At 48.0% G+C, this 24,975-nt stretch overlaps 1 protein-coding gene across 5 annotated transcripts in view; it reads left to right on the top strand.

Moving 5' to 3' along the window:
* The window catches only part of COP1 (COP1 E3 ubiquitin ligase), a 581,242-nt gene that overhangs the window by 284,676 nt on the left and 271,591 nt on the right, over positions 1-24,975 (top strand). For all 5 annotated transcript variants that reach the window (XR_010186699.1, XM_063939703.1, XM_063939702.1 and 2 more), the window contains 2 exons: positions 850-964; positions 4,635-4,770. Coding sequence is in view for 4 of the 5 variants with exons in the window: in XM_063939703.1 (XP_063795773.1) it covers positions 850-964; positions 4,635-4,770 (251 nt within the window). In the remaining variant the exon portion in view is untranslated. The remainder of the gene's footprint in view (positions 1-849; positions 965-4,634; positions 4,771-24,975) is intronic.

The raw sequence follows: 24,975 nt of genomic DNA, 5'->3' as shown, positions 1-24,975 counted from the left end.
ACAGCTCATTTAGGGGGACATTTACTAAGCAGTGATAAGAGCAAAGAAGTGAGCCAGTGGAGAAGTTGCCCATGGCAACCAATCAGCACTGAAGTAACATCTATAATTTGCATACTATAAAATTATGCAGAGCTGTTGATTGGTTGATGGGGCAACTTCTCCACTGGCTCACTTCTCCGATCTTATCACTGCTTAGTAAATGTCCCCCTTAGACTGTTGTCTTGTTACAATGCACTTTCAGTGTTTTCGGCGCTGGAAAGTTAGAAAGTTTCCGCTGTTCCATGTCCATTGGTCTTTGTTTGTTCTCTTTACCTAAATGTATTTATTTTGCTCTTGAGGTATTTACACTTTCTGCCAGAACGGTTCACTAGAACTTTCTCTAGTGCCCCACTGGTTGCCCTATCTCATTGTAGAACAGTGGCAGAAGAATTGTGTGATGGGCGTAGGGCCCAAAGAACGGCTAGAAAAGGCAGCTTCTTTGTGCTGGAGATGTGGTGTGACAGGCCGCCAATACTACCAGTGCTTTCAGGCAACTACTGGCCCTCCCAGTACAGGCTCGTTTGGGCGATGGCTGCCTCAGACAGATAACAAAGGTCCCAGAGGTGGGGGAATGATGGACAGGTAGTTGTGTGACAATTCTACCAGAGTGGGTGACACACAACTCATTTTGTGTATTAGTGTATTTGTCGTCTCCTGTATAGATGTTATCTACTAACCAGGCTTCTGTGTGTGGTGTTTGTTTTATTTGCAGATATTATTTTGGATTTGTATATAAAATGACAGCAGTGTCTGTTATGGCATTTGTAATGTTCATGTAATCCCCTGATCACCCCCTTCTCTTCTCTCCAGACAAAGAAGCAGCCGTGGTATAACAGCACGCTGGCATCCCGTCGGAAACGCCTCACCGCACATTTTGAAGACTTAGAGCAGTGCTACTTCTCCACGAGAATGGCCCGCGTGTCAGGTAGGAGCCCAGCTGTACATGGGAATACGTCCCAAGGCGCACACATTTGGTGCATAAATATACCATAAATAGAAGTATTTCACCCAACATTTTAACTTTTTCCTCTTTGTGGCGTAACCTAGTGCATATAAGTCCTCCAGCATTATCTGTCTTCTGTTCTGTTTTCACCTGTACCCTGTGAAGATTGAGCTGGAAGTTGCGCTGTCCCTTGTAAAGATTAAGCAGGCCCCACAGCTGCCGCAAGCCGCTATACTGTACGCCTTGTGCTTTCGGCAACCTTCGGTAATAAGATCAGGATGTAGTAGATGTAACGAGATGCAGGTGCATTGTACTTCCAATAACACAGGTGCCCCAAGAGCAGAAATAATCTTGATTTTCTTTTTCTTCTCTCCTTGTTGCACCCAGCAGCTTTATAATCTCTCCTCCTGGCCTCCTTTTTGTTTTCAATTCCTCATCGTGTACAACGGCATGATATATAGCCTCTTATAAAGCTGCCACTGGCCGCACATCTGTGCCTAGGCAGCCTATGAAAAACATTGCTGCCTTTGAACTACAAGAACATTTGCTGTAATAGTTGGTGATTTATATATGTTATCATAGCTTAACATCTTATTGCAAACAGGTGCTGGGCACATATGTAGGCACCAAGCTTTGTGTTTCGGTCCTGTTGCGTGCTTGTGACGCGCGCGTCCATAATGTACATTTGTTATATATACGTGCGGACTTGACAGAACTGGGAGCCAGGTAATAACAGCAAAAATGCGGAATTGGATGAAAAATGTGTACTAAGAATAACATCACTATATAATTGTGTGGTTGTATGGTGAGGTTTTTAAAGCCCAGTCATCCACATAACACACCTTACGGTAATAGAGGTGATGATCAAAAGTCAGGAAAGGAACAATGCTAACGGAATATATAACACCCAACACGTTTGCTTTAAGAGAATCATTTAGGAGCATGGTCATAAGTCACAAAGTCTTTATAGAAGAGCTTCTGCTGAAAACAGAGCTTCTCCCCTAAGCAAACCTCCTGCCAAAGCTGGTACTAGGGCAGGGGTTCTTTCCCTTCGTCTTTCTACGTTAAACTTACAGTTGCTTCTTAAAAAGAAGCAGGAGACTCCTGTTCTGAGCCTCGGATAGGTAGGAGAGATTGGCCTGCTGGGTAAAATGCAAAGGGTTGTCAACTGGCAGTGTACACACAGCACTTTGGATTTCTGTGGCCAATTTTCAGTCGAGTAATGCTTTGTCCTGGCTGAAAATGTTACCTGGAGTTCAGAAAACCTTTGGTTTATTTAGCATAGAAGCATCAGTAGTAGTAGTAAGGAAGAGGATGCAGATGAGGGAACTCAAGTGGACTGCAAGTTGAAGCGAAAACTTAAGGGGGTCATTCCGACCTGATCGCACGCTGCCGTTTTTCGCAGCGCAGCGATCAGGTCACTACTGCACATGCGTATTCACCACAATGCGCAGGCTCGTCGTACAGGTACAAAGCAGATCGTTGCTGTGCGATGGATTTAACGAAGAATCCATTCGCACAGCCGTTCGCAAGGAGATTGACAGGAAGAAGGCATTTGTGGGTGTCAACTGACTGTTTTCTGGGAGTGTTTGGAAAAACGCAGGCGTGTCCAAGCGTTTGCAGGGCGGATGTCTGACGTCAATTCCAGGACCGGACAGGCTGAAGTGATCGCAGCGGCTGAATAAGTTCTAAGCTACTCAGAAACTGCACAAATTATTTTTGGACCGCTCAGCTGCACATGCGATCGCACTCTTGCACAGCAAATATACACTCCCCAGTGGGCGGCGACTATGCGTTGCAGCGGCTGCAAAAAGTAGCTAGCGAGCGATCAACTCGAAATGACCCCCTTAGTTTTAAGTGTTAATGTATTCTTCCATGAAGTGCAAATGGCGTGATCAAGTAATAAGGACCAAATTGGGTGCTGTTTTGATCACCCATGTCTAAAGTGATAATGTCGATTTATATACAGGAATGAAAAGCTATACCTTCTATACACTCTAAACACACTTTAAACCTTTAGCCGCTGCGGCCGCTATACTTGGTACACACGCTACGTACTTTTTACGCTATTAGCGTACAGAGTCCCGTACGATGTGTACAAACGCTGCGCTGACTGTACAATGCACCCGCAGCGCGTACACACCCAATGAATACGCTTTAAACCTTATACAGCAATGCAATGCGTTACTAATACACTTTTAAACCTTAGCGGGGAAAGGAAGACACAACACCGATTTGTAGTTAAATCACTGGGTTCCAACACCACAGCGTAATATTGCTGAAAGGGGGTTACAATATATACAATACAATATAAGACAATATAACAGAATAATGGCTACAGTCATTGGTACATACGTGAGTATATTCGCGTGCGCTTCCCGGTCCGGTCCTCCGTAATCTAATAGATAACGTTGTGAGTCTTGTGTTTTACCAGGCCTGCTGCAGGCTTTATTTATACAATTCTTCCAAAAGCAATACAATGGGTACTGTAATCCCTTTGTCCATTGGACACAGGAATGCACTTCTACAGTACAGGAGAGGTCATAGGTCGATTTGAATTGGTGGGCGATGTCTGTTCTAACTGCTCTTGTGGGTGGTCTCCTCTGGATTCCCGCCGCATACATAATGTACAGTAAATACAGTTTATATCTATATTCTGCTTCTGCACATAACTATCCACAGGAACATGCGATCTTCCTCAAACCAACACTGGAATGTTACCCTTAAAATACCCTACAGCTGGATACCAAACACCACCTTATGACCTTGTTCTGTCCCCTCCTATTCTGTAAAGGTGCATCCCTTTGTTCTGAAACCATTTAAACTGTTGTTACTTTCTGGTGTGGTGCAGGGGGACTATGTGTACATTGTGCACTATTTGGATTAAATATGTAATGTGTTTTGATAGCTCTCCATGCGTTGACAAACTCTAACATAAATACCCATACCACGTGCTGATGCGCACGACCGCGGGAGCGACCATACGCAAATTGCGAATATGTGCGCGGAGGCCATCTGTGTGTAGTTCGTACGTGATATGTGTACTGCAATATTTTTCGACTTTTGACAAAAGCCAGAAAGATTAATTTACAACTGCATCCTGTTTCATGCCAGCTGATCACACTTGGCACATTTTACTGCAAGGGGTGGGGGGGACTCTGTCCCTATTTATTAGATTTTTGTATGTGTGTAGAGGGGAACAGATAAAAGAAAGGAGATTATGTATAACATATAATAGTATAGTAGTATGTCTCCAAGTCCGGACACCACTCCAGTTAAACATTGAGCAGCTTCCTACTGATGATTGATATAAACAGGAACTCAAAATACAACTTGCTATTTATAAAGCACATATAGTGAGTGTATTTGATGCTGGTGTTTTACTTTAATGGCACATACTACGGTATGGAAAAGTGTGTATGGCACAGAATTCTGCAATTATTAGCCAGGTTATCCTATACATTTTAATGTGTTCCAGTACAACAGCATAGAAGTTGCGCACAAATGTCTCTGCGCAAGTAGTGCTTGAAATAAATGTAATGTACAAAACATAACCTATATTTTTTAATCTGGAATCAATTTGCTTCTTATTGTTTCAAACCTAAGACTTGCATTAACTCCATCTTATGGTTTTGTCTTTTCTTCTGGACAGACGACAGCCGGACCGTTAGTCAGCTGGATGAGTTTCAGGAGTGTCTGTCCAAATTTACCAGATATAATTCTGTGCGTCCTCTCGCCACGCTCTCCTACGCCAGTGACCTGTACAATGGCTCCAGCATTGTCTCCAGGTAAGATTTTCGGCGCAGCTTCCTAGACCTTAAGACTAGTTGGTCAAAAAGAAAAAACATTGCAGTATTTTAAATGCTAGCTTGGACTTGTGACTGAGAATGGGTTAAGTTTCCCTGTTGCTCCAAACTCTATTTCAAATGAAATAAGCCGCAGAATCCCATTTAAACCCTTTTTTATGCCTCAAGTGAGAGCAGTGCAGTCATTTGTCACTTTCTTGCAGCAATGCATCGGCAAAGTGACAGATTTATCACCGTTTTGATGCCATTGGATTTATTTACAGATTTATTATTAAGGCTCAGAAATGTTTCTTCCATGATGTATATACACGTCTTCAGTCATCCTGCTATTCTACTTTGAAACACTTGGGGGCAACCTTTGCACATGTTCTGAATATTATTCTAAAGCTTCCTGCCCTGCTCAGCTGCAGACTTCCTGAATATGAGGTGCCAGCTAGTTTTCCGCTCACTGTTACGAAGTCGCCCGCTTGGTGTAAGGATTTTATGAAATGGATTTTATTTTTTTGGGTTTAAGCACACTATGTAATTTGATTTTACCCTTTATTTTTTATTTTAACAAATGATTGAATTTTATCTATATTAATGCTTAATCTCTTTTATCGTAGCCCTTACAGCAAGGCAAAGACTGTTATTTGCCAACATTGGCTAACGGTCCAAATCTGCGCTAAATCCATGCATGCAGTTTGCCTTCATCGTCAATATTGCACTAGACCTATAAATGCTACAGTAATTGCTGATTGGTTGCTTTGTTGTTTTTTGTGTATGCTGATTGGTTTGTATGTTTATAGAGTAAATATGACCCTATGAGCGAAGGGTAATAGCTGATGCTGGTGGGCGTCTCCGTACAAATCCAGGTGGCTGTGACCTTTGCATATTTCGCATAGCCGCTGAGTACGCATTCGCATTTGCGAATACATTTGTGTACATGTCAGAATCAGACCCAAAGGTCATAAAGAGCCTTAGGCACACTAGACATACTAATTTAGCTGCGGCTAATTGTTTGGTAATTACTGCACGGCATGGGGAAAGGCTATTCAATTTAATAGCTTTTTCTCTGACGTCCTAAGTGGATGCTGGGGACTCCGTCAGGACCATGGGGAATAGCGGCTCCGCAGGAGACAGGGCACAAAAGTAAAAGCTTTAGGATCAGGTGGTGTGCACTGGCTCCTCCCCCTATGACCCTCCTCCAAGCCTCAGTTAGGTTTTTGTGCCCGGCCGAGAAGGGTGCAATCTAGGTGGCTCTCCTAAAGAGCTGCTTAGAGTAAAAGTTTTATTAGGTTTTTTATTTTCAGTGAGTCCTGCTGGCAACAGGCTCACTGCAACGAGGGACTTAGGGGAGAAGAAGTGAACTCACCTGCGTGCAGGATGGATTGGCTTCTTAGGCTACTGGACACTAGCTCCAGAGGGACGATCACAGGTACAGCCTGGATGGGTCACCGGAGCCGCGCCGCCGACCCCCTTGCAGATGCTGAAGAGAGAAGAGGTCCAGAAATCGGCGGCTGAAGACTTCTCAGTCTTCATGAGGTAGCGCACAGCACTGCAGCTGTGCGCCATTGCTCTCAGCACACTTCACACCAACGGTCACTGAGGGTGCAGGGCGCTGGGGGGGGCGCCCTGGGCAGCAATGAAAATACCTATACTGGCTAAAAATACATCACATATAGCCTCTGGAGCTATATAGATGTATTTAACCCCTGCCAGGTTGTCAGAAAAACGGGAGAAGAAGCCCGCCGAAAAGGGGGCGGGGCCTATTCTCCTCAGCACACAGCGCCATTTTCCCTCACAGAACTGGTGGGAAGGCTCCCAGGCTCTCTCCCCTGCACTGCACTACAGAAACAGGGTTAAAACAGAGAGGGGGGGGCACTTATTTGGCGATATGATTATATATTAAGATGCTATAAGGGGAAAACACTTATATAAAGGTTGTCCCTGTATAATTGTAGCGTTTTGGTGTGTGCTGGCAAACTCTCCCTCTGTCTCCCCAAAGGGCTAGTGGGGTCCTGTCCTCTATCAGAGCATTCCCTGTGTGTGTGCTGGGTGTCGGTACGTGTGTGTCGACATGTATGAGGACGATGTTGGTGAGGAGGCGGAGCAATTGCCTGTAATGGTGATGTCACTCTCTAGGGAGTCGACACCGGAATGGATGGCGTATTTAGGGAATTACGTGATAATGTCAACACGCTGCAAGGTCGGTTGACGACATGAGACGGCCGGCAAACAAATTAGTACCTGTCCAGGCGTCTCAAACACCGTCAGGGGCTTTAAAACGCCCATTTACCTCAGTCGGTCGACACAGACACAGACAGGGACACTGACTCCAGTGTCGACGGTGAAGAAACAAACGTATTTTCCTTTAGGGCCACACGTTACATGTTAAGGGCAATGAAGGAGGTGTTACATATTTCTGATACTACAAGTATAACAAAAAAGGGTATTATGTGGGGTGTGAAAAAACTACCTGTAGTTTTTCCTGAATCAGATAAATTAAATGAAGTGTGTGATGATGCGTGGGTTTCCCCCGATAGAAAATTATTGGCGGTATACCCTTTCCCGCCAGAAGTGATGGCGCGTTGGGAAACATCCCTTAGAGTGGATAAGGCGCTCACACGCTTATCAAAACAAGTGGCGTTACCGTCTCCAGATACGGCCGCCCTCAAAGAGCCAACTGATAGGAGGCTGGAAAATATCCTAAACAGTATATACACACATACTGGTGTTATACTGCGACCAGCGATCACCTCAGCCTGGATGGGCAGCGCTGGGGTGGCTTGGTCGGATTCCCTGACTGAAAATATTGATACCCTTGACAGGGACAGTATTTTATTGACTATAGAGCATTTAAAGGATGCATTTCTATATATGCGAGATGCACAGAGGGATATTTGCACTCTGGCATCAAGAGTAAGTGCGATGTCCATATCTGAAGGCCAGTCATATCTGCCCAGGGATAGAGGAAAGGGAAGAAGACTGCAGCAGGCAGCCCATTCCCAGGAACAGAAGCCCTCCACCGCTTCTGCCAAGTCCTCAGCATGACGCTGGGGCCGTACAAACAGGTGCGGTGGGGGGTCGTCTCAAGAGTTTCAGCACGCAGTGGGCTCACTCGCAAGTGGACCCCTGGATCCTACAAGTAGTATCCCAGGGGTACAGATTGGAAATTCGAGACGTCTCTCCCTCGCAGGTTCCTGAAGTTTGCTTTACCAACGTCTCCCTCCGACAGGGAGGCAGTATTGGAAACAATTCACAAGCTGTATTCCCAGCAGGTGATAATCAAAGTACCCCTCCTACAACAAGGAAAGGGGTATTATTCCACACTATATTGTGGTACTGAAGCCAGATATTCTAAATCTGAAATATTTGAACACTTACATACAAAGGTTCAAATCAAGATGGAGTCACTCAGAGCAGTGATAGCGAACCAGGAAGAAGGGGACTATATGGTGTCCCTGGACATCAGGGATGCTTACCTCCATGTCCCAATTTGCCCTTCTCACCAAGGGTACCTCAGGTTCGTGGTACAGAACTGTCACTATCCGTTTCAGACGCTGCCGTTTGGATTGTCCACGGCACCCCGGGTCTTTACCAAGGTAATGGCCGAAATGATGATTCTTCTTCAAAGAAAATGGACGATCGCCTGATAAGGGCAAGGTCCAGAGAACAGTTGGAGGTCGGAGTAGCACTATCTCAAGTAGTTCTACGACAGCACGGGTGGATTCTCAATATTCCAAAATCGCAGCTGTTTCCGACGACACGTCTACTGTTCCTAGGGATGATTCTGGACACAGTCCAGAAAAGGGTGTTTCTCCCGGAGAAGAAAGCCAGGGAGTTATCCGAGCTAGTCAGGAACCTCCTAAAACCAGGAAAAGTGTCAGTGCATCATTGCACAAGGGTCCTGGGAAAAATGGTGGCTTCTTACGAAGCGATTCCATTCGGCAGATTTCACGCAAGAACTTTTCAGTGGGATCTGCTGGAAAAATGGTCCGGATCGCATCTTCAGATGCATCAGCGGATAACCCTGTCTCCAAGGACAAGGGTGTTTCTTCTGCGGTGGCTGCAGAGTGCTCATCTACTAAAGGGCCGCAGATTCGGCATTCAGGACTGGGTCCTGGTAACCACGGATGCCAGCCTGAGAGGCTGGGGAGCAGTCACACAGGGAAAAAATTTCCAGGGAGTGTGATCAAGTCTGGAGACTTCTCTCCACATAAATATACTGGAGCTAAGGACAATTTACAATGCTCTAAGCTTAGCAAGACCTCTGCTTCAAGGTCAGCCGGTATTGATCCAGTGGGACAACATCACGGCAGTCGCCCACGTAAACAGACAGGGCGGCACAAGAAGCAGGAGGGCAATGGCAGAAACTGCAAGGATTCTTCGCTGGGCGGAAAATCATGTGATAGCACTGTCAGCAGTGTTCATTCCGGGAGTGGACAACTGGGAAGCAAACTTCCTCAGCAGGCACGACCTCCACCCGGGAAAGTGGGGACTTCATCGGGAAGTCTTCCACATGATTGTGAACCGTTGGGAAAGACCAAAGGTGGACATGATGGCGTCCCGCCTGAACAAAAAACTGGACAGGTATTGCGCCAGGTCAAGAGACCCTCAGGCAATAGCTGTGGACGTTCTGGTAACACCGTGGGTGTACCAGTCGGTGTATGTGTTCCCTCCTCTGCTTCTCATACCCAAGGTACTGAGAATTATAAGACGTAGAGGAGTAAGAACTATACTCGTGGCTCCGGATTGGCCAAGAAGGACTTGGTACCCGGAACTTCAAGAAATGCTCACAGAGGACTCATGGCCTCTGCCGCTAAGAAGGGACTTGCTTCAGCAAGTACCATGTCTGTTTCCAAGACTTACCGCGGCTGCGTTTGACGGCATGGCGGTGGAACGCCGGATCCTAAGGGAAAAAGGCATTCCGGAAGAGGTCATTCCTACCCTGGTCAAAGCCAGGAAGGAGGTGACCGCACAACATTATCACCACATGTGGCGAAGATATGTTGCGTGGTGTGAGGCCAGGAAGGCCCCCACGGAGGAATTTCAACTCGGTCGATTCCTGCATTTCCTACAAACAGGAGTGTCTATGGGCCTCAAATTGGGGTCCATTAAGGTTCAAATTTCGGCCCTGTCGATTTTCTTCCAAAAAGAATTGGCTTCAGTTCCTGAAGTCCAGAAGTTTGTCAAGGGAGTACTGCATATACAACCCCCTTTTGTGCCTCCAGTGGCACTGTGGGATCTCAACGTAGTTCTGGGATTCCTCAAATCACATTGGTTTAAACCGCTCAAATCTGTGGATTTGAAATATCTCACATGGAAAGTGACCATGCTGTTGGCCCTGGCCTTGGCCAGGCGAGTGTCAGAATTAGCGGCTATGTCTCACAAAAGCCCATATCTGATTGTCCATTCGGACAGGGCAGAGCTGCGGTCTCGTCCCCAGTTTCTCCCTAAGGTGGTGTCAGCGTTTCACCTGAACCAGCTTATTGTGGTACCTGCGGCTACTAGGGACTTGGAGGACTCCAAGTTGCTAGATGTTGTCAGGGCCCTGAAAATAAAGGTTTCCAGGACGGCTGGAGTCAGGAAAACTGACTTGCTGTTATCCTGTATGCACCCAACAAACTGGGTGCTCTTGCTTCTAAGCAGACGATTGCTAGTTGGATGTGTAGTACAATTCAGCTTGCACATTCTGTGGCAGGCCTGCCACAGCCAAAATATGTAAATGCCCATTCCACAAGGAAAGTGGGCTCATCTTGGGCGGCTGCCCGAGGGGTCTCGGCTTTACAACTTTGCCGAGCTGCTACTTGGTCAGGGGCAAACACGTTGAAAAATTCTACAAATTTGATACCCTGGCTGAGGAGGACCTGGAGTTCTCTCATTCGGTGCTGCAGAGTCATCCGCACTCTCCCGCCCGTTTGGGAGCTTTGGTATAATCCCCATGGTCCTGACGGAGTCCCCAGCATCCACTTAGGACGTCAGAGAAAATAAGAATTTACTTACCGATAATTCTATTTCTCGTAGTCCGTAGTGGATGCTGGGCGCCCATCCCAAGTGCGGATTGTCTGCAATACTTGTACATAGTTATTGTTACAAAAATCGGGTTATTATTGTTGTGAGCCATCTTTTCAGAGGCTCCGCTGTTATCATGCTGTTAACTGGGTTCAGATCACAGGTTGTACAGTGTGATTGGTGTGGCTGGTATGAGTCTTACCCGGGATTCAAAATCCTTCCTTATTGTGTACGCTCGTCCGGGCACAGTATCCTAACTGAGGCTTGGAGGAGGGTCATAGGGGGAGGAGCCAGTGCACACCACCTGATCCTAAAGCTTTTACTTTTGTGCCCTGTCTCCTGCGGAGCCGCTATTCCCCATGGTCCTGACTGAGTCCCCAGCATCCACTACGGACTACGAGAAATAGAATTATCGGTAAGTAAATTCTTATTTAAGCTGCTATAAGGGGAACACACTTATTTAAGGTTGTCCCTATATATTTATAGCGCTTGGGTGTGTGCTGGCAAACTCTCCCTCTGTCTCCCCAAAGGGCTAGTGGGGTCCTGTCTTCTATCAGAGCATTCCCTGTGTGTCTGCTGTGTGTCGGTACGCGTGTGTCGACATGTATGAGGACGATGTTGGCGTGGAGGCGGAGCAATTGCCTGTAATGGTGATGTCACCCCCTAGGGAGTCGACACCGGAATGGATGGCTTTGTTTATGGAATTACGTGATAGTGTCAGCACGCTGCAAAAGTCGGTTGACGACATGAGACGGCCGGCAAACCAGTTAGTACCTGTCCAGGCGTCTCAAACACCGTCAGGGGCTGTAAAACGCCCTTTACCTCAGTCGGTCGACACAGACACAGACACGGACACCGAATCCAGTGTCGACGGTGAAGAAACAAACGTATTTTCCAGTAGGACCACACGTTATATGATCACGGCAATGAAGGAGGCTTTGCATATCTCTGATACTGCAAGTACCACAAAAAGGGGTATTATGTGGGGTGTGAAAAAACTACCTGTAGTTTTTCCTTAATCAGAGGAGTTGAATGAAGTGTGTGATGAAGCGTGGGTTACCCCCGATAGAAAACTGCTAATTTCAAAGAAGTTATTGGCATTATACCCTTTCCCGCCAGAGGTTAGGGCGCGCTGGGAAACACCCCCTAGGGTAGATAAGGCGCTCACACGCTTATCAAAACAAGTGGCGTTACCGTCTCCAGAGACGGCCGCCCTCAAGGATCCAGCTGATAGGAGGCTGGAGAATACACTAAAAAGTATATACACACATACGGGTGTTATACTGCGACCAGCAATCGCCTCAGCCTGGATGTGCAGTGCTGGGGTGGCTTGGTCGGAGTCACTGACTGAAAATATTGATACCCTGGATAGGGACAGTATTTTATTGACTATAGAGCATTTAAAGGATGCATTTCTTTATATGCGAGATGCACAGAGAGATATTTGCACTCTGGCATCAAGAGTAAGTGCGATGTCCATATCTGCCAGAAGAAGTTTATGGACGCGACAGTGGTCAGGTGATGCGGATTCCAAACGGCATATGGAAGTATTGCCGTATAAGGGGGAGGAATTATTTGGGGTCGGTCTATCGGATTTGGTGGCCACGGCAACAGCCGGGAAATCCACCTTTTTACCTCAGGTCACCTCCCAGCAGAAAAAGACAGTCTTTTCAGCCGCAGTCCTTTCGTTCTTATAAGAACAAGCGGGCAAAAGGACATTCATATTTGCCCCGAGGCAAAGGAAAGGGTAAGAGACTGCAGCAAGCAGCTCCTTCCCAGGACCAGAAGCCCTCCCCGGCTTCTGCAAAGGCCTCAGCATGACGCTGGGACCTTACAAGCGGACTCAGGGGCGGTAAGGGGTCGCCTCAAGAATTTCAGCGCACAGTGGGCTCACTCGAAGGTGGACCCCTGGATCCTGCAGGTAGTATCTCAGGGTTACAGGTTGGAATTCGAGAAGTCTCCCCCTCGCCGGTTCCTAAAGTCTGCTTTGCCAACGTCTCCCTCCGACAGGGCGACGGTATTGGAAGCCATTCACAAGCTGTATTCTCAGCAGGTGATAGTCAAGGTACCCCTTTTACAACAGGGAAAGGGGTATTACTCCACGCTATTTGTGGTACCGAAGCCGGACGGCTCGGTAAGACCTATTCTAAATCTGAAATCTCTGAACCTGTACATACAAAAATTCAAGTTCAAGATGGAGTCACTCAGAGCAGTGATAGCGAATCTGGAAGAAGGGGATTTTATGGTGTCCTTGGACATCAAGGATGCTTACCTTCATGTCCCAATTTGCCCTTCACACCAAGGGTACCTCAGGTTCGTGGTACAAAACTGTCATTATCAGTTTCAGACGCTGCCGTTTGGATTGTCCACGGCACCCCGGGTCTTTACCAAGGTAATGGCCGAAATGATGATCCTTCTTCGAAGAAAAGGCGTATTAATTATCCCTTACTTGGACGATCTCCTGATAAGGGCAAGGTCCAGAGAACAGCTGGAGGTCGGAGTAGCACTAACCCAAGTAGTGCTCCAACAGCACGGGTGGATTCTGAATTTTCCAAAATCCCAACTGATCCCGACGACACGTCTGCTGTTCCTAGGGATGATTCTGGACACTGTTCAGAAAAAGGTATTTCTTCCGGAGGAGAAAGCCAGGGAGTTATCCGAACTCGTCAGGAACCTCCTAAAACCAGGGAAAGTGTCTGTGCATCAATGCACAAGAGTCCTGGGAAAAATGGTGGCTTCTTACGAAGCGATTCCATTCGGCAGATTCCATGCACGAATTTTTCAGTGGGATCTACTGGACAAATGGTCCGGATCGCATCTGCAGATGCATCAGCGGATAAATTTGTCGACAAGGACAAGGGTGTCTCTGCTATGGTGGTTGCAGAGTGCTCATCTGTTAGAGGGCCGCAGATTCGGCATACAGAACTGGGTCCTAGTGACCACGGATGCCAGCCTGAGAGGCTGGGGAGCGGTCACACAGGGAAGAAACTTCCAGGGCTTGTGGTCAAGCCTGGAAACGTCTCTTCACATAAATATACTGGAACTAAGAGCAATTTACAATGCTCTAAGCCTGGCAAAACCTCTGCTTCAGGGTCAGCCGGTGTTGATCCAGTCGGACAACATCACGGCAGTCGCCCACGTAAACAGACAGGGCGGCACAAGAAGCAGGAGGGCAATGGCAGAAGCTGCAAGGATTCTTCGCTGGGCAGAAAATCATGTGATAGCACTGTCAGCAGTGTTCATCCCGGGACTGGACAACTGGGAAGCAGACTTCCTCAGCAGACACGAACTTCACCCGGGAGAGTGGGGACTTCATCCAGAAGTCTTCCACATGATTGTGGTCCATTGGGAAAGACCAATGGTGGACATGATGGCGTCCCGCCTCAACAAAAAACTGGACAGGTATTGCGCCAGGTCAAGAGACCCTCAGGCAATAGCTGTGGACGCTCTGGTAACACCATGGGTGTACCAGTCAGTGTATGTGTTCCCTCCTCTGCCTCTCATACCCAAGGTACTGAGAATTATACGGCAAAGGGGAGTAAGAACGACACTCGTGGCTCCGGACTGGCCAAGAAGGACTTGGTACCCGGAACTTCAGGAGATGCTCACGGAAGATCCGTGGCCTCTACCTCTAAGAAGGGACCTGCTTCAGTAGGGACCGTGTCTATTCCAAGACTTACCGCGGCTGCGTTTGACGGCATGGCGGTTGAACGCCGGATCCTAAGGGAAAAAGGCATTCCGGAAGAGGTCATCCCTACCCTGGTCAAAGCCAGGAAGGAGGTGACTGCACAACATTATCACCGCATTTGGAGAAAATATGTTGCGTGGTGTGAGGCCAGGAGGGCCCCGACGGAGGAATTTCAACTGGGTCGATTCCTACATTTCCTGCAAACAGGATTGTCTATGGGCCTCAAATTGGGGTCCATTAAGGTTCAAATTTCGTCCCTGTCGATTTTCTTCCAGAAAGAATTGGCTTCAGTTCCTGAAGTCCAGACTTTTGTAAAAGGAGTACTACATATACAGCCCCCGATTGTGCCTCCAGTGGCACCGTGGGATCTCAATGTAGTTTTGAATTTTCTCAAATCCCATTGGTTTGAGCCACTCAAATCGGTGGATTTGAAATATCTTACATGGAAAGTAACCATGCTACTGGCCCTGGCTTCGGCCAGGAGAGTGTCAGAATTGGCGGCTTTATCGTACAAAAGCCCATATCTGATTTTCCATTCGGACAGGGCAGAACTGTGGACGCGTCCTCAGTTTCTCCCTAAGGTGGTATCAGCGTTTCACCTGAACCAGCCTATTGTGGTGCCTGCGGCTACTAGCGATTTGGAGGACTCCAAGTTGCTGGACGTTGTCAGAGCATTAAAAAAAAAATATATATATATATATATATATATTTCAAGGACGGCTGGAGTCAGGAAGTCTGACTCGCTGTTTATACTGTATGCACCCAACAAGCTGGGTGCTCCTGCGTCTAAGCAGACGATTGCTCGTTGGATTTGTAGCACAATTCAACTTGCACATTCTGTGGCAGGCCTGCCACAGCCTAAATCTGTCAATGCCCACTCCACAAGGAAGGTGGGCTCATCTTGGGCGGCTGCCCGAGGGGTCTCGGCATTACAACTCTGCCGAGCAGCTACGTGGTCAGGGGAGAACACGTTTGTAAAATTCTACAAATTTGATACCCTGGCTAAGGAGGACCTGGAGTTCTCTCATTCGGTGCTGCAGAGTCATCCGCACTCTCCCGCCCGTTTGGGAGCTTTGGTATAATCCCCATGGTCCTGACGGAGTCCCCAGCATCCACTTAGGACGTCAGAGAAAATAAGAATTTACTCACCGGTAATTCTATTTCTCGTAGTCCGTAGTGGATGCTGGGCGCCCATCCCAAGTGCGGATTGTCTGCAATACTTGTACATAGTTATTGTTACAAAAATCGGGTTATTATTGTTGGGAGCCTTCGTTTAAGAGGCTCTTTTCGGTTATCATACTGTTAACTGGGTTCAGATCACAAGTTGTACAGTGTGATTGGTGTGGCTGGTATGAGTCTTACCCGGGATTCAATATCCTTCCTTATTGTGTACGCTCGTCCGGGCACAGTATCCTAACTGAGGCTTGGAGGAGGGTCATAGGGGGAGGAGCCAGTGCACACCACCTAGTGGTCAAACTTTTAAATTTTGTGCCCTGTCTCCTGCGGAGCCGCTATTCCCCATGGTCCTGACGGAGTCCCCAGCATCCACTACGGACTACGAGAAATAGAATTACCGGTGAGTAAATTCTTATTTTTTCCCCCCGGCACCTAATATAGGGGCTTACCGTGCGTAAACTCCGGAATCAATGGGTTTTCTCCGCGTGTGCCTTTTTCTCACTGACGCTCTTGGCACTCATTCGCAGGTGTATCTCCGCTAATTGATTTGTGTTACGCCTGTAATTACCTAGCAGTGAAATGAATATGCCTGTCTGACTTTTGTGCAGTTGTGGGGGCAATAAGTTTATAGATCAGCGCTTCATGCTGTATTTTAATTCCTGGCGTAGAAGGGTGCACATGCCCATACATACTTTTGTAGGGGATGTATTTGTATAGCTATCTTCAGTGCCTTTATTTTTTACACCTTTCTAGTACATGGTAGGAGATTTTGTCCGAAGGGCAGCCTTAATTCTTTGTGTCATAGGTTAAACAAGGGTGTCGGTATGATATCCTGGTTGTTGGGATGCCGGTGGTCACATGACCAACACCAGCATCCCAACATTGAAGATCTCGACGACGGAGGGGGTAAGTATTCTTACCCCCTACCCTAGCCCTAACTATCCGAGGGTGGCAGCTAAGGCTAACCCTTTGGGGGTGGCAGCTAGTGCTAAACCCTCCCCCTGCCAGCCCTAACAGTAACCCCGGTACTCCCATTCCAGATGTTGGCTGCCAGTTTTCCGGCGGTTACATGAGCGCCGGCAGCCCGTCAATCGGGATGCTAAATGTATCCCCAACACACAAAAATCTGTATGACTGTTGTGTGTAAAAATTCCAGGTGAGCAACAGTTTCTGAGATTCTGAGAACACTCCCAGTCTGGCACCAGCAATCATTCCACAGTCACTCCCTTAAGCCCTATACACACTAGGGAATATTGTGAACAATATCGCTCAGAAAGGGCTTTCTGAGCGATATTGTTCACAATATCGCTTAGCGTGTACAGTCATTACAGTTAACGATGTGCACACTCGCGTGTCGTTAGCGCCTCCCTCGCTCATATAAACATGTACAAGGGAGGTCCTCGTTAACGAGAGCTGCAGCATGGCCGTAGTCCCCCCTCCGCAGTCGCTCCCTTCTCCGCCAGCATCTGCAAGTGTGTATGCACTTGTCGAAACCGGTACCCCGCCGGGTCTCACCGCCGCCAATATCTGTGTTGGCGGGGATCGCCTAGTGTGTACTGGGCTTTAGACTAATATTCCTTCCTTATTCTAGAATGAGTTCTGAATAACTACCTAACTTCTTGAGCCATGTCTGTGTGCGTTTACGCATTGTAGTTGCTGCCACTTGATTGGCTGGTCAGATATTTGTATTATCATTCATGTAGGTGTACTTTTTATGAAGTGCCCATTGAGTGTGTATGTATATGGTTTGTGTACATTTGTTACAAGATACCGTATATACTCGAGTATAAGCAGAGTTTTCTCTAACGTCCTAGTGGATGCTGGGGACTCCGTAAGGACCATGGGGATAGACGGGCTCCGCAGGAGACATGGGCACTTTAAGAAAGAATTTAGGTTCTGGTGTGCACTGGCTCCTCCCTCTATGCCCCTCCTCCAGACCTCAGTTTGATACTGTGCCCAGACGAGCTGGGTGCTTTTCAGTGAGCTCTCCTGAGTTCGCTGAGAGAAAGTATTTTGTTAGGTTTTTTATTTTCAGGGAGATCTGCTGGCAACAGACTCCCTGCATCGTGGGACAAAGGGGAGAGAAGCAGCCCTACTCTCTGAAGCTAGGTCCTGCTTCTTAGGTTACTGGACACCATTAGCTCCAGAGGGATCGTACGCAGGATCTCACCCTCTGATCCCAGAGCCGCGCCGTCGTCCCCCTCGCAGAGCCGGAAGACAGAAGCCGGGTGAGTATGAGAAGCAAGAAGACTTCAAATCGGCGGCAGAAGACTCCGTTCTTCACTGAGGTAACGCACAGCACTGCAGCTGTGCGCCATTGCTCCCACACACCTCACATACTCCGGTCACTGTAAGGGTGCAGGGCGCAGGGTGGCGCCCTGGGCAGCATTTGGATCCTCTGTTTGGCAAAAGTAAACCTATATACAGTTGGGCACTGTATATATGTATGAGCCCCCGCCAAGAAAATGCATATTTAAGCGGGACAGAAGCCCGCCGTCGAGGGGGCGGGGCTTCTTCCTTAGCACTCACCAGCGCCATTTTTTCTCCACAACTCCGCTGAGAGGAAGCTCCCCAGGCTCTCCCCTGCAGATTCACGGTAGAAGAGGGTAAAAAGAGAGGGGGGGGCACATAAATTAGGCGCAAAAACACAATATAAACAGCAGCTACTGGGTTAACATAAAGTTACTGTGTTATTCCTGGGTTATAGCGCTGGCATACTCTCTCTCTCTGTCTCTCCAAAGGGCCTTGTGGGGGAACTGTCTTCAAAAAGGGCATTCCCTGTGTGTGTGGTGTGTCGGTACGCTTGTGTCGACATGTCTGATGAGGAAGGCTATGTGGAAGCAGAGCGGGAGCAAGTGAATGTGGTGTCTCCGCCGACGGCGCCGACACCTGATTGGATGGATATGTGGAAGGTTTTAAATGATAATGTTAATTCCTTGCATAAGAGGTTAGATAAAGCTGAAGCCTCAGGACAGTCAGGGTCCCAACCCGTGCCTGATCATATGTCGCAGAGGCCGTCAGGGTCTCAGAAGCGCCCACTATCCCAGATTGTTGACACAGATACCGACATGGATTCTGACTCCAGTGTCGATGACGATGATGCAAAGTTACAGCCAAAGTTGGCTAAATCACTCCGATATATGATTATAGCAATTAAGGATGTTTTGCACATCACAGAGGAAACCCCTGTCCCTCACACAAGGGTTTATATGTATAAGGGAAAGAAACCTGAGGTAACTTTTCCCCCCTCACACGAACTGAATGAGTTATGTGAAAAAACTTGGGAATCTCCAGATAAAAAAATGCAGATTTCCAAACGGATTCTTATGGCGTATCCTTTCCCGCCAACGGACAGGTTACGATGGGAATCCTCCCCTAGGGTGGACAAAGCTTTAACACGCTTATCCGAAAAGGTAGCCCTGCCGTCTCAGGATACGGCTACCCTCAAGGATGCTGCTGATCGCAAACAGGAGGGTACCCTGAAGTCCATTTATACACATTCAGGTACCTTGCTCAGACCGGCAATCGCGCCGGCCTGGGTGTGTAGTGCAGTAGCGGCATGGACTGATACCTTATCAGAGGAGTTGGATACCCTAGATAGGGATACTGTTTTATTGACCCTGGGGCATATTAAAGACGCTGTCCTTTATATGAGAGATGCTCAAAGAGACAGTCTACTGGGTTCTAGAATAAATGCTATGTCAACTTCTTTTTCATCCACTAGGGGTCACTGGAGTACTCTTGGGATATGGACGGCTTCCGTAGGAAACAGGGCACTGAATATTTAAATTTAGAACACTCCAGCCCTCCATATCCCCGAGTACCTCAGTGTTTTTTCTTTGCTCGAAGTAGCAACAGGTCTGTGGCTGGGTCCACAATTTCTTTTGAATATTTTTTAAGTTTTTCTTTTTTCATACACATCCCTTTCCCCCTTCCAAAAGGCAGGGTCAGGGATAGTGCAAGCTGCTAATAGCAGCTGTGGCGTGTCGGTCCTCACTGAATGAGCACCCTCACAGCCACACAGATCTCCTGCACAGGATGGCCGGCACTTGCAGAGAAGCCCCGTCGGAGCCTCACCAGAAGCAGCAGGAGTCACGGTATGTTAAACGGGGCGGTCAGCTCCCGCTGCCGCCTTGCTGTGTGGGGACATTGGTTTCTGTCTGGCGCTGGGATCCCTCTACTGACGCCCGCCCGCCGCCGCTGCTCCGGCCGCCGCTGCTCCGAGCCCCAACGCTGCTCCGGCCGCTGCTCATATCGCTTCACGGCGCGCTCCCCGTCCCGCTACCCGGCTCCCGCTGGCGGCCCCACAGCTCGCTACCCGCTGCCCGCCCCGCAGCTCGCTACCCGCTGCCCGCCCCGCACTGCATCCGCAACGGAGCAGACAGGGGGGGGGCCTCTCCGGACCCTCCATGGGAAATGCTAGGCAATGAACTGGCTGGGTTGCAATCAGAATTGACCGCCGCTCGACAGGAGCAAGAAACGGCAAGATCGGAGTCTAGGGTGAGACCGCCAGAACTACCGGAGGGGTCTCAGCCTTGCGAAAGGTCCAAATCCATTTTGGGTAGACGGGATAAATTTCAAATGTCTTATCATTTACCAGTTTCTGCTATGTTGCATTCTGACGATTCCATGCCAGACCTCTCGGCACAAGATGAGGGTGAGGAGGGCGAAGTGGAGTCAGATAGTGAGGATTTTAACAGCTCAGGTATTGATAATCTCATCAGAGCGGTGCGTCAGTCTCTGAAGTTTACAGAAACTGAGGAGCCTCTCACAAATGATCAGGTCGTATTTACTAAACGACAGAGAACTCCAATAAGTTTTCCTGTGTCGGAGTCTCTTAATAAGATGTTAGTAGAAACACGACAGACTCCAGATAAACTGTTTTCTATACCTCGCAGATTTAAGTCTAGTTACCCGTTTCCAGACTCGGTGACATGTACATGGGAGAATCCACCAATAGTTGATTCGTCAGTGTCGAAGCTTACAAAGAAATTAACCATACCAGTGCCAGCGGCTACTACGCTTAAAGACCCTTCAGATCGCAAAATAGAAACTATGCTAAAGTCCATGTATGTAGCAGCAGGAGTGCTGCTGAGACCTTGCTTGGTTGGTATCTGGGTCACTAAGGCGCTCATAGTATGGATAACTGAACTTAAGTCTGCCTTACATGACGAACACCTTATACTTCTTGCTGATCAAATGTGTGAGGCTGCGGAGTATCTCTGTACAGCTTCTACTGACGTCTGTCAGCTCACTTCTCGTATTTCATCGTCGCTGGTTACGGCACGACGAGCACTCTGGCTGCGTTCTTGGCAAGCGGAGGCAGAGGTCAAACGAGGTATAGAGGCGTTACCTTACAATGGCAAGAAGTTGTTTGGTCCTGAATTGGACACATGGATTTCTGAGGCTACGGGAGGAAAGTCGGTTTTCTTACCATTGCCTCCACCGGTACCAAGAAGGAGGTACTCTGGACCTTCGTTCAAATCCTTTAGACCTCAGTCCTTTCGAGGACGTGGCAGAGGAACAGCCACGCCTGGTAGACGTGGTCGTGGACGTGGTTTCCAACAAACCAACACAAGTCGTCAGGACGCTAAGGTTACCGACAAGCCAGTGGCATGACGGGCTACCAGCACATCTCGGTTCTCCGATTGTGGGAGCACGCCTTCAGACGTTCCATTTGGCGTGGTTCCAGACATCCGCGGATGGGTGGATCCGCAATTTAGTGTTAAAAGGTTACAAAATAGAGTTCGACTGTCTTCCGCCACTGCGGTTTTTCAAGACAGGATTGCCTCTGTCGGACGACAAGAGGGCGGTTCTGCAAATTTGCCATTCAGTCCCTACTGGATTCAGCAGTTTTGATTCCGGTCCCTGTACACCAACAGGGTCAGAGTTATTATTCCAGTCTGTTTGTGGTACCGAAGCCGGATGGCTCAGTCAGGCCAATATTGAACTTAAAGGGTCTCAATCGGTACGTAACTTACTACAGATTCAAGATGGAATCTCTGCGCTCAGTAATTGCAAGTTTAGAGCCAAAGGAATTCATGATTGCGCTAGATCTCAAGGATGTGTACTTACACATTCCGATTTGGCAGCCTCATCAGAGGTTCTTGCGGTTTGCAATATGCCAGAACCATTACTAGTTTCAGGCTCTACCGTTTGGCCTATCGTCAGCGCCTCGGGTATTCACCAAAGTGATGTCTGTGATGATAGCTCATCTCAGATCCCTGGGAGTGACAATAGTTCCGTATTTGGACGATCTGCTCATCAAAGCCCCGTCTCAACAGATACTTCTCCAACATGCGCTGCTAACGTACAATGTACTGGTTCACCACGGTTGGATTGTCAACTTCAAGAAATCATATCTAATTCCGTCTCAACGTCTTCAATTCCTAGGTATGATTTTCTATACGGTCAATCAAAGAATTTACCTACCACAACAGAAAGTACAGATTATTCGCCATCTGGTACAATTAGTGCTCAAGCCACGCACAGTCTCGGTACATTTGTGCATTCGCCTCTTAGGAACAATGGTGGCAGCTGGAGGAAGATTTTACTCGCGTCCATTTCAACTGGATGTGCTCGCACAGTGGTCGGGCTCGCATCTGCAGATTCACCACAGGGTGAGGTTGTCGCCAAGGGCAAGGGTGTCTCTGCTCTGGTGGCTCAAGGAACACAATTTAACCGCAGGGAAACTGTTCGGCGGCAGGAATTGGATAATTCTAACGACGGACGCAAGTCTCAGAGGTTGGGGAGCTGTAGGTCAAAATTGTCAGCTCCAGGGTCTCTGCGCGGATCACGGAAGATTGCAGTCTATAAATGTCCTGGAACTCAGCACAATTTACAATGCGCTACGACAAGCAGTGCACATGCTTCGGTCTCAGACTGTCCAGGTGCAGTCAGACAATGCGACGGCAGTCGCATACATCAACAAACAAGGAGGAACGAGAAGCCGCATGGCAATGCGGGAAGTAGCTCGATTCCTAAATTGGGCGGAATACCACCAGGTGATATTGTCGGCAGTGTTCATTCCGGGAGTGGACAACTGGGAGGCGGATTATCTCAGCCGTCGGGATTTTCATCCAGGAGAATGGGCATTAAATCCAGAAGTGTTTCACATGTTGGTTCAGCAGTGGGGTTACCCTCAGGTGGACCTGATGGCGTCTTGCCACAATCACCAAACGCTCCAGTATGTGTCCAGAACGAGAGATCCAAAGGCAGTGGCGGTGGATGCTCTCACCGTCGCGTGGTCGTACAACCTCGTGTATCTGTTTCCACCGTTTCCGCTGCTCCCTCTGGTGCTAAAACGGATCAAAAGAGAGTCTGTCACAGTCATACTAGTGGCGCCTCAATGGCCTCGGAGAGCTTGGTTCTCGGATCTCCGCGGACTACTCGCAGACGATCCTTGGCCGCTCCCACTACGTCCAGACCTGTTACAACAGGGTCCGTTCCTTTACCCCGATTTAGCGCGGCTGCGTTTGACGGGGTGGCTGTTGAGACCGCCCTCTTAAGAAGAGAGGGCATTCCAGTATCGGTGATACCAACCATGTTGCGAGCTAGAAAGCCGATTACGGCAGCTCATTATTACAGAATTTGGCGTGCCTATATAGGTTGGTGTGAAGCTCGGAAGTTTCCGACATCATCTTTCAAGTTATCCCGTCTTTTGTTATTTCTACAGACGGGGTTAGATGGAGGACTGCGTTTATCTACACTAAAGGTGCAGGCATCTGCGTTGTCAATTTATTTTCAAAGACGATTGGCTCTGTTACCATCGGTACACACTTTTCTACAAGGTGTCCTCAGAGTACAGCCTCCATTCATTCCACCTACAGCGCCATGGGACTTGAATCTGGTTTTAGATTTCTTACAGTCTTCATTTTTTGAACCCTTACAGCAAGTGGATATAAAGTTTCTCACTTGGAAAACAATTTTTCTTCTAGCCTTAGCTTCGGCAAGGCGTGTTTCAGATTTGGGTGCCTTGTCATGCAAGCCACCGTATTTGGTGTTTCATGATGACAGAGCGGAACTTCGGACGAATCCCGCTTTCTTATCAAAGGTAGTGTCAAATAGTAGTTCCTGTGTTAACAGCACATTCTGGAACTCTGGATGTGGTACGCGCATTACGCGTTTATGTATCCCGAACGTCTACAGTTCGTAAGACTGATACGTTGTTTGTTCTCTATGATGCTGCCAAGATTGGTTGGCCAGCTTCTAAGCAGACCTTATCCAGATGGATAAAACTGACTATACGTCAGGCTTACCTTAATGCTAGGTTACAGCCGCCTACATCAGTAACAGCTCATTCCACACGTTCTGTGGGAACTTCATGGGCAGCTGGTCGTGGAGCTTCTACGACGCAGCTTTGCCGTGCGGCTACATGGTCTTCAGTGCACACGTTTGTGCGCTTTTACAAGTTTGATACGTTTGCGGCATCAGCATCTAGCTTTGGCCGCCTAGTGTTACATGTGCCAAACAGCTCTCCCGCCCACGGGGGAAGCTTTGGTACGTCCCAAGAGTACTCCAGTGACCCCTAGTGGATGAAAAAGAAAAGAGGATTTTGGTACTTACCAGGTAAATCCTTTTCTTTGAATCCATAGGGGGCACTGGACGCCCACCCAGAGCAGTTCTACCTGGTTTGTGGTAAGTTCAGGGGATCTTATGGTAACACATTCTCACAGACTGGTTCAAATTTTCAAGTGCTGGTTATGGTGTCAACTGTTTAGTTGTCAGTAACGTTATGTGTCAACTTCGTTGTTGTCCGTTATGTTATATGTAATACTCCATTGTCAACCTCTCTATGGTTCCTGTTCGGCTCAGTAAAAACCACTGAGGTACTCGGGGATATGGAGGGGTGGAGTGTTCTAAATTTAAATATTCAGTGCCCTGTTTCCTACGGAAGCCGTCCATATCCCAAGAGTACTTCAGTGCCCCCTATGGATTCAAAGAAAAGGATTTACCTGGTAAGTACCAAAATCCTATTTTCTGCCAGAAGGGTCCTGTGGACTCGGCAATGGACAGGTGATGCCGACTCAAAAAGGCATATGGAGGTTTTACCTTACAAGGGTGAGGAATTGTTTGGGGAGGGTCTCTCGGACCTGGTCTCCACAGCTACTGCTGGAAAGTCAAATTTTTTGCCATATGTTTCCTCACAGCCTAAGAGAGCACCGTATTATCAAATGCAGTCCTTTCGATCACAGAAAAACAAGAAAGTCCGAGGTGCGTCCTTTCTTGCCAGAGGCAGAGGAAAGAAGCTGCACAACACAGCTAGTTCCCAGGAACAGAAGTCCTCTCCGGCATCTACAAAATCCACCGCATGACGCTGGGGCTCCACA

The sequence above is a fragment of the Pseudophryne corroboree genome, chromosome 9 (genome assembly GCF_028390025.1).
Source record: "Pseudophryne corroboree isolate aPseCor3 chromosome 9, aPseCor3.hap2, whole genome shotgun sequence".
Taxonomy (NCBI): domain Eukaryota; kingdom Metazoa; phylum Chordata; class Amphibia; order Anura; family Myobatrachidae; genus Pseudophryne; species Pseudophryne corroboree.
This window is presented reverse-complemented; position numbering and strand designations above follow the sequence as displayed.